The 13495-nt window shown below is 34.2% G+C and overlaps 1 protein-coding gene across 1 annotated transcript in view; it reads left to right on the forward strand.

Moving 5' to 3' along the window:
• The window catches only part of LOC107653585 (ras-related protein Rab-3C-like), a 25305-nt gene extending 16625 nt beyond the window's left edge, over window positions 1–8680 (forward strand). Inside the window, exons 3-5 of the mRNA XM_016440362.1 lie at window positions 348–466; window positions 4484–4608; window positions 7887–8680. Of these exons, the coding sequence (XP_016295848.1) occupies window positions 348–466; window positions 4484–4608; window positions 7887–8080 (438 nt within the window). The 3' untranslated portion in view covers window positions 8081–8680. The remainder of the gene's footprint in view (window positions 1–347; window positions 467–4483; window positions 4609–7886) is intronic.
• Window positions 8681–13495: the final 4815 nt, after the last annotated feature.

Genomic DNA, 13495 nt, shown 5'->3' on the forward strand with positions numbered 1-13495 from the left:
TAATATTTTAATTATTAATATATTAATAATTATATATATATATATATATATATAAAATACAATTTATATAAGATATACATTTATAAAATAAATAATATTTGTTTTATAAAATATAAACATAAAATTATAAAATAAAATTAAATATAAACAGAATTGCAAATATAAACACAGAATTCCAACTTTTTTTTTGCGAGTTTATATCTCACAATTGAGTTTATATCTCACAATTCTTCTTCTTTTTTTTTTTTTCCTGATTTTATTCTGTGGCGGAAATAGGCTTCCATCAAAAAAAGTGTCTTTCGAATGAGTGTCCAAACTCAGAAAGCTGTTTTGTGTGTATTTTCCAGGATACTGCGGGGCAGGAGAGATACCGCACCATCACCACGGCGTACTATCGTGGAGCCATGGGCTTCATCCTCATGTACGACATCACTAACGAGGAGTCGTTTGGAGCGGTGCAGGACTGGTGAGTGACCCAGAGCCGTGTGGGAGGAGGAGATGCGGTCGCAGCCAAAATCCCTGGACAAATCCTCACGGCCATACAGTGATCACGCAGGGCCGCTTCTGCAGTATTTGAAGCATTTCTGCATAACAGATTGTGTGTGTGTGTGTTAGCAGAACAAAACTGAAGTGTTTAAGAGAACTGTATGTATGTTATTGTTCCACCAACACAAACGCCGTGAGTCTGACAGCCTGAAGGAAAGAGAAAATGTTCAGAGAAATATCTCATTACACGTCACCACGAGCTTTAGTGACTCATTATTGGGGATAAATATAATAGCAGTAGGTTTTTACACAGAACTTTAAAGATATGTGACCAACAAAACTTTTAAACCCGAATGAGAATTTTTTGTAATATAAAAAATGATTTGCAATGCCTGTTTTATATCACCACTATATATATATATACTGTATATATATATATATATATATTTTATTTTTATTTATTTTTTTGCATGTTTTTCCAAAGAAAACAAAATGTTGGTCTTGTATTGTAATACTTAATATTTTGCCCTGCTCAGTTATTCACATCCGCTTTAACTTATAAAGTGATGTATTTCTGAGTGAAACAGAAAATTAAATGGGAAATAATATAAAGTAGGACATTATTAATTTTTTAAATGTAGGTCATGATTTAATTAATATTATGTTTGTAATTAAGAATTATTCATTTTTATTTTTATTTAGATTAATATTGTTTTTGTTTTTTTTTCTTAAGTATAGGACTATAGGTATGTGTTTTGGGGTATATTTTGATGAGATGTTATGAAAGCAAACAGTAAAACTTAAAGCTTTTATATATAATGCATTGTAAATATAGTTTTATTGCATGAATCATGCCTTATAATGTACCTTATAATGCATTGTATGATCTCATTAATAATTATAACCACATTTAAAATACATTTTAATACTTATCTATTTATTGTTGCACCTTTAGAATGTTAAAACTCAGGACAAACAATCCTTCAAATATTATAATGCATTTTAACTTTGGTTGCAATTATTTATAAAAAGATATAATGCATTACAATGTACATTATCAATACTTTATCATGCATTATAACAAAGGCTTTAAGTAAAGTGTTACCAAACAGACTTACTTTGAATATTTCATTCACAATAAGACGAAGAGAGTAAATCGGCTCAGTTTTGAATTCAGCTGGACTAAACGGCCCTCTGTGAGCAGTTAAAGAGACCTTCGAGGAAAAGTGGCATCATTGAGTCTTCTGGAATCCATCTGGTTAATATTTAATAAGAGTCATTTAAATTTCTCTTAGTATTAAAGGGCAGCAGGGCTCAGTTCAGGGCTTTATGGATGCCGCCCTATTGATCAGCTCAGCTGGGTGTTCGGCTGTGGTCAGTGAGCAGAGGTTGATTTAATTAGCGTGAGAAGACAGACTAATGAACATCCTGATAGGAGGCTGAGGAACTGGAACAGAAGCAATATAGCCGGGTCAGCTGCTGAGTCATTACAACCGCGAGAAGACTTGACGTCTGAGCTTTATGACGTTATTAAGCAGAAATGAGACCTGAATTTACTGAAAGGACAGCTTCGAAGGTGAATTTGCAGTTATACTGCTTCATCAGCAGATGTTATCTTCCTAAAGTAGTAGTTCACTCAGAAATTCAATTCTGTCACCATGCTGATGCTGATCTTTTCCATAGAATAAAAGACGACGACAAAAAATTATAGATCTGGCACCATAAAAGTCTGTTATGAGTAAATGACTGCAAAAACACTTAACAAAAAGCATATCCTCATGAGGCTTGACATTCAGCTAAATATGGTTTGATTGTAACACTAACAATGCAATGTTCTAATAAGAATATAATACACTTTCTATTTTTTTATATAATTAAAACATTAATAAAAATAAATAAATATATTTATTGACTAAAAATATATTTTCATCTATTAAATGTATTTGATAATATACTATATTAATAAAAAAAACTAATATTGTTAGTAATAAATAATGTTATATTCTATTTATATTGATATTTATATTGTTTTTCATTGTAGTGATATTTATGTTAAATATTTATATTTATACATTGAATAAATATAACATTAATAAATATATTGAATGCAATATAATAATAATACCTAAATATATTTGTCTTTGTCATTTGTCCTGTCATCTATTTTGATTTCTTTTTTTCACTAAGCCTTATTGAAATGCATTATGGGAGTTACTATTTATTTGAATGCTGATCTGAAGTGCTGAGAATAAAGAACGAAATAGAAATAAAGAAATGCTAAAGTAAATGATGACAAAACCCGTAATAATGAGCAGAATGGCCTCTTAAGTAGCTTAAATTCAGTGAACAAATAAATAAAATAAATATATAAATATACTGGTTCCTTTTAGTCATAAGTTTTCCCAGAAGTTTTTATTTTTAAATATTTAAATATTTTATAGATAAATATTTAGCTAAGTACATCTGTTCATCTCTGTATTTAGTCATATAAATTTAATATTTATTTGTATTTGTATTTATTGTTGTTTGTATTTATCTATTTATGTAATTGTATTTAATGTAAATGTACATGTAGTTCTAAAATTACAAAGATATTACACCCCTTTTTTGTAGTAATTTGCCATGCACAGTTGATTTAGCTAACTAGTTTTGCAAAAAGGTAGCTATAACTCCCTGAAATGATGAGTAGCCTGTAGTTCTGCAAGCTAAAGAGTGGAAGCACTAGTGACAAGTTCTCTTATCGTCAGAAACTTGAGTCTGGCTTTACTCAAGAGACTCCAGCTGCGGTCAGTGAACTGACACCTAATTAAACCAGACGTATGTGAAAACGCTGGGGAAACACAGAAACAACTCTTACCACAGTCTCTGCAGCATCGCTACGACATACATGAGCAAACACTGTAATGTGTCGTGGGCTGCAGTGACGAACCCCCTTTGAATCTGCACCAGCTGTCTGCTGTTGCTATGGCACCAAAACGCCTTTAAAAACTGAGATGTGTATAAACCATTCGTTCTAAACGGCCGATGTGCTTGCAGACGGGAAGATGGAGCCCTGCAAATGTGGAGGCCCAAACCTGCATAAAATAAAAATAAATAAATATAAATCATAGTGAAATAAATAAAGAAATTGTAAATAATTTTAAAAATACATTTTAAAATGAATCAAAAAAAAAAAAAAAAAAAAAATTGGAGCCACATACTGCTAAATAGAATTTAAAAATAGGTGATTTATTTGCAGACAAGAGGATGGAGGCCTAAGCCTGTAGAAATGTTAAATAAATAAATATAAAAATAAACAAATATGAAAATGTACAAAAATAAATGAAAAAAAAAATTAAGAATAAAAATAATTGGATGATGTGTTTGCAGACGGGAAGATGGGGCACTGCATATATGGGGGCCCAAACCTAAAGAAATTAAAAATAAATTATTATAAATAATAAATAAATACAAATAATTAAATATGAAAAAATAAACGAAAGAATAAAAAATAACGTTAAAATGTATAAAATAATTGGGTGATGTGTTTTCAGACGGAAAGATGGAGCCCTGCATATATGGAGGCCAAAACTTATTCAAATTAATAATTATTATTAAAATAACAATAACAGTAGTAATAATAATAATAAATATAAATAAGAATAAATAAAAATAGTCATTCATTAATTAAAATGAAAAAAGAAAGTTAAAACGAATATAAATATACATTAAGTTAAAAAAAATTGTAGAAAAATTTTGGACTAAATTTAATATAAAAATAATTTCATTTGTTTATTAAGCCATTTCTTCCATTATTATTTTTCCTGTTATCTATTTATTTATTTCCGCAGGTTTGGGCCTCCATGTGCATATATGGCAATACATCAAGAAGTGTGGAAATAGGCCATGCACGATGCAGCATGTTCTTGCCGTGGTGCTCACTCATATGCATACCTGTATGTTGGCCATAATTGCATTGTAAGAGTGAATCCTAACATCCTTGTTTGTTTTTAACTAGGTCAACCCAGATAAAGACATACTCCTGGGACAACGCGCAGGTCGTCCTGGCGGGAAATAAGTGTGACATGGAAGAGGAGAGAGTCGTGTCTTCAGATAGTGGCAGACTGCTGGCAGAGCAGCTGGGTAAGTTCACTCGTCCTAACCTCATCCCAAAAAGTGAGTTTGATTCCTCCAAAGACCAATTAGAAACTTCTGGACCTGTGGAGCCAGTCAGGTGGGCAGCATGATTTCATTTTAACTAGTTTTGCTTCAAGACCCAGATTTTGCATTGGACATTAAATAGAGACTGTCATGTTGTCATGTTTTTTAATTTTTTAATTTTTTTAGTTTAAATAGATTTATTCATGTTTTGAAGATGAGAGCGTGGCATGCAACCTACAAGATAGCTACAGATAAATTTGCATCAAAATACTGATTTTAATTGGATGCATAACCTTTGACATCATCAACAAAGGATGGGAAGTGTGTTCTCCTTTTTTTAAAGTTGAAAGTCTGTTTATTGTGCTGTGCTCTATTGTTGATTGCATATTCAGATTTATCTTTGTATTTTCCTTTTTCTATCCTTAAGCTGATCAGAACCGACATGACCTATTTTTGAGCAAAGACCCACTGGATGTAATTACAGCACAAAATTACTTTAAATAAATCTCACCGTCCATAAAAAAGCCTAATTTTTGTTCCTATATGAGCACTGTGATGGAATATATACCGCTCATGTTAGCATATCTTCACTGTGCATAAATTAGAACATATGGAGGGAATCGCAGCTTTGAACTCGGGCGATAATTAAACTCATATAATTGGATGACACCAGTATGTGCGAACGGCTCAGACTAACGTTGAACGGTGAAAATAGACACACTTGCTGCATGTTTGGTGTGAAAGAGGACATACCCCTGCCATTTTCAGACCGTCAAATCAATTACATTTCATTAGGGATTGTCACGATTTGTAAAAGGCAGCAGCTATGAAATGTCACTGAATTAAGATGCTCAACATAACTACTGTATATATATCCTAACCCTAACTTTGTGTGAAATGTGCATGAGACTCAGCAAACAACTGAATCATTTGATGGTGACATGTTACTAAACTAACAATGCAATTCTTTAATAAGGACAAAATACACTTTATAGTTTTTAAATATAATTATTATTATTAATAATGATAAACGTTTAATTACTAATTCTAATTATGTATTATTTATTAAATACATTTCTTATATAAAAAATAAATATAAATAATATATATAATATATAAATATAAATAAAAAAAATATATGTAACATATAAATATGATAAAATAATTAAAATTAAATGCATTTTATCTTGCGACTAATTGCGATTAATTAGATTAATTAATCGAAGCATCATGTAATTAATTAGATTAAAATTTTTAATTGACTGACAGCCCTAGTATATATGTATATATGTATGTATATACGGTATATGTATGTATATATATGTGTGTGTGTGTATATACTGTATATGTGTGTGTGTGTGTGTGTATATATATATATATATATATATATATATATAAATGTGTATATATGTATGTATATGTATATATATTAGGGGTGTAACAGTTCACAAAATTCACAGTTCGGTTCGATACGACACAGTGGTGTCACGGTTTGGTTTGGTACGTTCAGTACGGCGGTAATTGGTTACGTGGCAATGTTGGAAATATTTCTGTTTTAAACCATGAAGGTGAGCCAATGGATATCACACAAGCAACGTGCAAACTTTGCGCAGGAGTTACGCCGGTGAACATCTTAATTCACTGTGCAGAAAGTGAAAGTAAAAACGGAATGACGGAACATTCTGCATCTGACGCCACATATTCTCTCAGAGACGACGAGAGACATCTACTTCAACATATGCTGATAACGGTATATAGCTAACTGTTTTCATTTATTCCCTTAATATTTCTCTTGTGGCCCGTACATAGTGAAAAAAAATGAGAAGAAACGTATTTCATGTTAAACAGGTTGTTTTTGAAAGTCAGTGCTTTAAATATAGGCTAAGCTTTTTATTTCATTGATTTTTATTGATGACTGCAGTGTTAATATTTGAATTAAAGGCCTATAATTCATTTTATAATAGACCTGTTTTAAAAGACCTTTTTTTTAAAAAACATTTTAACTGAGTAAATAGCCTAATCTTTTGTTATCCTCGCAGGGCGTCAGTTATGCAGTAATTATTGCGGGGTAAATTAATTGTAATTTTAATTTAATAAAAGTAACTTCATAATAATAATAGGCCTAATAAAAATAAGAATGTAACAGGCCTACATTAATTGGAAATGCCAAATCCTCTTAATATTGCCAAACATTTATGTTTTTGACAATATCTCTGGCTATCGTTGATAGAAGATCGTCGTCTTTCGACGCACCCCAGCAAGGGGAGGTTATCGCGTGCCCATCCGCTAATGTTACGCCACTGGGCAGACAGCACGTTGCCTGTTACGTCGTTTGGTCTGCCTTGTTGAGCACAGCGGCACTGAGAACATTATATTTCACACATTTTAAGCTCCATTACAGCTTACATTGTATTTTCCAAATGTAATAGGATTAGTCCAACGAATCGTTTGGTTTGTAATGCGTACCTAACGGTTCAATACGAATACGTGTATTTTATTCAGTATTTTATTTTATTTTTCTGGACTCCTTTTTAGTGGTTAAATTACATTTTATTAATCAAAAAGCATGTCAAATTTATTAAATTCATGAAACTTAAACAATTTAACATCAATTTATTAAAAGTTTAACAAATATTACGTTTAGGGCCCTATGAAATGTTTTATATATATATATAACTATTTATGTAGAATAATAAACTTTAAAATTACTTAATAGTTACTATCTATTAAATTAATAAATTAATACTTTTAATAAATATATAAATAAGAAATTTGTTGATTGATCACACACACATACTGTATATATGTAAGCTTAGTGAAAAAATAAATCAAGACAAACTGATCTGAGTGTGTACACACACACACAATATCATTTTGTCTTGTTTTTCTGACATGATGGATTTGTTTTCACTAAGCTTGCAGAATTATGTTCTGGGATTGCTATTTATACTATATTTATATTTATATTATTGCTTGTTACATTAGTATTTAATTTATATTAGTTATATTAACTATTTATGTTTAACAAATATATGCATATATTGAATAGATATAATGCTTAATGAAAATTGGTTTTGTTTTTCTGCCATATTGGCAGATGTTTTGTTTTTTTTCCCCATTTTTTGAAATGCATGTGGGATTGCCCTCACCAATATCAATACCAGTAAAACTGCCTTGAAGTGAGATATATGTAGAATATAATTTTCTCGCTAGATTTTCTGACATCTAAACTGTGTTTTGGTGTCGTTTCTGTCTACCAGGTTTTGAATTTTTTGAAACGAGTGCCAAGGACAACATCAACGTGAAGCAGACCTTTGAGCGTCTGGTGGATATAATCTGCGACAAGATGTCAGAGAGTTTAGAGACTGACCCCACCGTGACCACAGGCACCCAGGGAACGGCCCGGTTAACGGATAACCCTCCTCCACTACAGCAGCCCAACTGTGCCTGTTAGTGCTCAGTTTACATAGTAACATAAGTGTGTGTGTGTGTGTAACACCTTTAGATAGATGCATATATCCTTTAATGTCATAGAATACAGGTGCTGGAACAACTTGAATCTGATCAGTGCATGTCAGGATTCATGTGACCCTTTACACCCAATGGAAACAAAGCTGTCACATAGATGCAGTCTTGAGCAACAGCAAGCAGTTTTTCAGTGTTTTAAAAAGCAGTATGGATAAACATAGCTTGAAAAATATGAATATGTTGCATTTCTTTGGTCATCAGTTTTTGGTATATTTGGCCTGTGAGTCTGTTGCACCACTAGGAGGCGTTCAAACAGGACAAGTTCTCGTATTCCAAAACATAAAGCCACAATGCAGGGGTCTTGAGGCGCTTTTTAAAATGATAAGATGCAGCAGCAAAAGACATCTGTCTGATGCATGTGAAAACAGACCAAACGAACCCAGGACGCAAGAATGTGTTGTGTACGAATGCTACTTTTGCCTGTTTTGCTCCAGCAGCTTTGCACTAGAGTCACATCTGTCTATACGGTGCCTAGTTCATTCTGACACTCTGTTTTCTTTACTGTCAATCAAAGTCCTAACGGCCTTTACAGTTTCGAATAAAAACTAAGTTGCGAGTTTGTTTAAAATAAACTGGAAATTTTATTGGATTGGATCTAACTAACTTTAATTCTCCACCAAAGTTGGAGCTTAACAAATGTCGTTACGACTAAAAACATAGTTAAGAATTAGTTTAGAATAAACTAGAGATTTTCGTTAAATTTATGAATTTGAGCACGATAGCAACTGATCTTTCGCTAAGCTCCACCCCCTTAATTACAAATAAATGTAATTTCGCAGTTACGAGTAAACGTAATCACAAAGTTACATATAAAAAAAGTAGTTACTAATTAGTTTAGAATAAACTGGAACGCTTTGAGCACGATCAGACTGACCTTTCGCTACGCCCCTTAGTTACGAATAAACGTAATTACAAAGTTACAAATAAAAACATAGTTGCAGATTAGTTTCTTTATGATTAAGAGCTCGATCAAACTGACCTTTTTCTAAACTCCACTTCCATAGTTGCAAATAAATAAAAAATCAAATAAAAACGTAGTTACGAATGAGCGTAAACTGGATATTTTTGCAAACTGATTTTTATTTATTTATTTATTTTTTTCAAATACTTTTGGATGATTCTAAATTGACACATTTTAAATTTTCAAAACTGTAAATATAATTACATAATCACACAGGACATCCTGTCTGGCAACAGTTACTAATGTAGGATTGGCCAGATTTTGTTTTAGGGTGGGGCTTAGTGAAGGGTCAGGTGCTCAAGGGAAAGGATCTTAATGGCAGTCCTACAAAATTGCATTAATACACACAAACACTCTTTTCAGCCAGTTTTGTAGATCAGGAATTCATGCCATATTAATCTAAATGAAATTTCCCATCAGTGATATCAGCTGCATAACTCTAGTGTGTGTATATGTGTACCGTAGATTATTAAAGATTACGGCATCTATATGAATACATGATCTATCTAGTGTATATAGGTTTGTATATACCTCAGTCAGATGAATATAATATTGTGGATTTAAGTAGCTGTTCAATACAGGGAGGAAAAATGTGCATTTAATGTTTCTACACATTTAGTTTGATCATTGTAAATGAATTCACGCTGATGAAGTGAAATATTTATCTATTTATTCAAAGCAAACAGACTTTACAGTGAGAAAAAGAAAAGTAAATGTGCTTCATGAGCTGCGTGTGTCTGATAACAAAACGTTCTTCTAGGTGAAGTGGATTTTGTATTTTTCCCCAAGCCCTTTATTCTCCATTTCTCTTTTCTGTTTATCGCTGTCGTCGGTGGTTTTTCTCTGCTGGCTAAAAAGCTACTTTGTGGAGGATGTGATTTGCTGTCCCTGCTTTTATCTTGTTTTATGCTCATGGCCGAAGAGGATTCAGTGACTTTAGATGTTATAAGGAAACCGCTTCACTGTTGCCTGAGTCGGGTCGAAGCTCGCTGGAGCTTGTCTTGTAAAATGATGCAGCAATAGCTAAGGAAATGTGTCGTGCAGCTATTTTCAGAAGCGAGTCACTCATCAATATTTCATCCGACAAACCTTAAATGACTTTGGCCATGGATGGAAGTTTTTTCATTTTTGAGTCAGAAATATAACATTTCTAAGGAAGAGCAGTTCTAGGGCAAACTTCTTGAAATATGACAATATTCAGATTATATTTCACCTCAAAATGAAACATAGAAAGAAAAAGCAGTTTTTCATATATTCATATATATATATAATTTAAATACTGATTATTTTGGTCTGAAATATAACCTGGACATGTTGCTGACCGGTTTCATGAGATTCATCTTCTAGTTCAAGATGGTTTTATTTGTTTCTCGTCCCTAGAGATTGTCCAACTTTCAATGTGATGTATAATAATCTAAGTAGAATTAAGTTAAAAAATGAAAACACAGCCCTTAAACTACATGGTGTGGTCTGTAGATGTGTGGTTTTGTGAGCGTAGTACATAAAAAAAAGTTTATATAACATTAGGCCGACAATATCCGGCATTATTAAAAACATACCGGTACGTATATAGCTAATAGTTCATTGATGTGTCCTCAGAATAAAGAAAATCAGTAAGAAACCCACCTCGTTTCCCCACCAAAAGCCATGTTTAGCATTATCCCTGCATGAAATTGTATGGCATCTCTATTTAGATACCTGTATCTGTATAATCTTATTTGTTCATTTATGCGTCCCTCAGTATGTGGGGTGCAATGGGCCAGCAAGTGCAATATTTCGAAACCCTATCTCTTGTATATAGTTGAATGACTGTGTGTGTGTGTGTGTGTGTGTGTGTGTGTGTGGAGAGCGTCTCAATGTGCCATACTGATTTTGCACACTATCATAACCCACGTATGGATGATCGCTCTGCCTCACCTTCTGTGTTAAACTATCTTTGTGCTGACATTAAGACAAAATACTGTGGAGTTACATCAGTGTGTGAGTGTGTGTGTGTGTTGGTGTATATATTAGTATGGAGAAAAGTAAACGTGTATCTTGTTGCAAGTCATCTCTGTGGTTTTCCTTTGTGTTTGTGTGTAAATCTAATTAATTTAGCGCATGCATAGGGCTATATATCTGCAATCACTCTACTGCAATTCAGTAGTTTTACAATAGCTGTCATTTCAGGTGTACAGCATGCATAAAACAGCTTTTTAAATACAAGCTCAAAAGGGAGTGAAAACAGTACAAAAAGTACTTGTACTATAGTTCAGTTGGATATCAGATGGTAATGATTTCTGTATGTTAAAAGATACTATTTTACCATGCTATGTCCAAAAAAAACATGGTACTTTCTTGTTAGACAGTAAACCTCTTTGTTTGCATTTAAATTATTTATTTTCTTAAGTTTATCAATGCCACGTCAGATTTGCTTTTGCCTTGTAGAGAAACTGTACAATTTCAAAAGTCCCCTCAGAACATTAAAATGTTCATTTTAATTTGTCTTAATTGATCTGAGGCTGTAAGCTACTGTCCCCAAAATATGGTGATTTTATTTAAAATGTTGTGATTTTATTCTAAATATTTTATTTTTAAAAAGTGCTAATCTAACTTTTGGTTTGTGTGGAAAAAAATAGTTGGACCTAACTTGTGATATCCGCAGTGATTTCTAATATTTTATTTGAAGGAATCACTCTAGAGCTGGTTGTTCTGTATGTGTGGCGTGTGTATGACAAAAGTGTATCAATTACTGTTGAAATGACCAATAAATATTCCTATTGTGTTGATATTTCAGTGCTTTTGCTGTATTTGTAAAAGTTTTGTGTTCCAGGTGTCGTGCTGAAAATTGATTGTCTGTCGAAAACTGATTGCCGTCTTGAATCACTTTTTGGCAGGTGTAAAACTGCATTTTATGGGTTTTGTTGGCCATTTACTTCAATAGGTAAAAAGGACTGCATGAGCTATAATCTGTCAAATATAACCCTCATGAATGCAATCAAGCCATTTAGCTCATGCAGTCCTTTTTACCTGTTGAAATACCTTTGAATGGCCAATAAAACCCATAAAATGCAGTTTTACACTTGCCAAAAAGTGATTACAGATGGCAATCAGTTTTCGGCAGACAATTCATTTTTGGCACGACACAGGAATTTTTTTTTTTTTTAACACTTCCGGTCCCATCGTCCTGATTTTAAATGCCTGAAATAAGGTTCTCTTTCTAACATTCGTTCGGTATCTCACTATGGGAATGCCCCAGGCGTGACCGATTGCGGAAGCACCAATGACACCACGTCTGCCAACCACGGCAGACCAATCGCTGCAGCGATCAGGGAGTCCCGCCTCCCTGTATATAAACCACAGCTACCTGCTGTCTCGTCATTCTCGCTCTCTTCTCCGTGGAAGATTTTCGGAAGCTGTCCTCAGCAGACTTTGGGAATTATTGTTCAACAGTTTACAGATGAAGCCGCAAGGTAACGTCCCGAACGCAATTTTTTCCTTAAAGTTTCGTTGAGTGACCGCACTTGAAGTTGGGTAACTAACATGTTAAGGTGAGTTTTTCAAGTTCTCCAAAAAAAAATGAGAGAGAGCTCACTACTATCAGCACAGCTCCGTACAAGTTTTCACATTGTGGTGGACTTACCGTACGAAGAGAATGCAGTCGCTGTCATGGCCACCTCAATGGAGCCAGAAAGCCACGGATTCCTCCTCATCCTTGCGCTTGTGGAGCGTGGATTTCGGACAAGGATTCTCACAGTCTCTGCATCTCCTGCCTGGGCGCTAAACATGCTCAGGCAGCACTATCCAACCCCGAGGGCTGCCCTCACTGCGCGACTTTCTCGACTAAAACCCGAGAAAGGAGACTTCGAGTGGCAGCCACAGGAAAGTCGGACCATGCCTCTCTGCTCAACCCAGAGAGGAACCCATGGAGTGTCCACAAACCTCAAGCTCGTGGGGAGATATGATGGATAGTGTCACCAGTTCTTCTCCTGCTGTTTGAAGATCCTTTAGCGGGAGAGGAAGACGATGATGACGAGGTACTGTCGACCATCCTCGAAGACGAGGATGACGATGAGGATGCCATTCTCCCTCCGAATCAGTCCCGTCCGCCAAGCGCGCAGGATGTGAGCTCACCGTCCCCTGTGCAGGTGGACACAGATCTGCTGGAGGTCTGTCGTTGGACCGCGGATAAGCTGTCCATCGATTTGCCATCCCAACCGGCAATGAAAGGGGCTGATAGAGACCTCTACGACGGGAAAAGGCTCCCGTCACGTCTCCCACCAGCGAGACAATTTATACCGGCCGTCCCGGCATGCGTTGCCAAAATGAAAAGGTTTTGGGATAAGCCTTTATCGCATCGGGTTCCCGTCAAGGGCTTCTTGAGACTGGACGTACAGGGAA

Source organism: Sinocyclocheilus anshuiensis, unplaced genomic scaffold (assembly GCF_001515605.1).
Source record: "Sinocyclocheilus anshuiensis isolate Anshui unplaced genomic scaffold, SAMN03320099.WGS_v1.1 scaffold269, whole genome shotgun sequence".
Lineage (NCBI taxonomy): Eukaryota > Metazoa > Chordata > Actinopteri > Cypriniformes > Cyprinidae > Sinocyclocheilus > Sinocyclocheilus anshuiensis.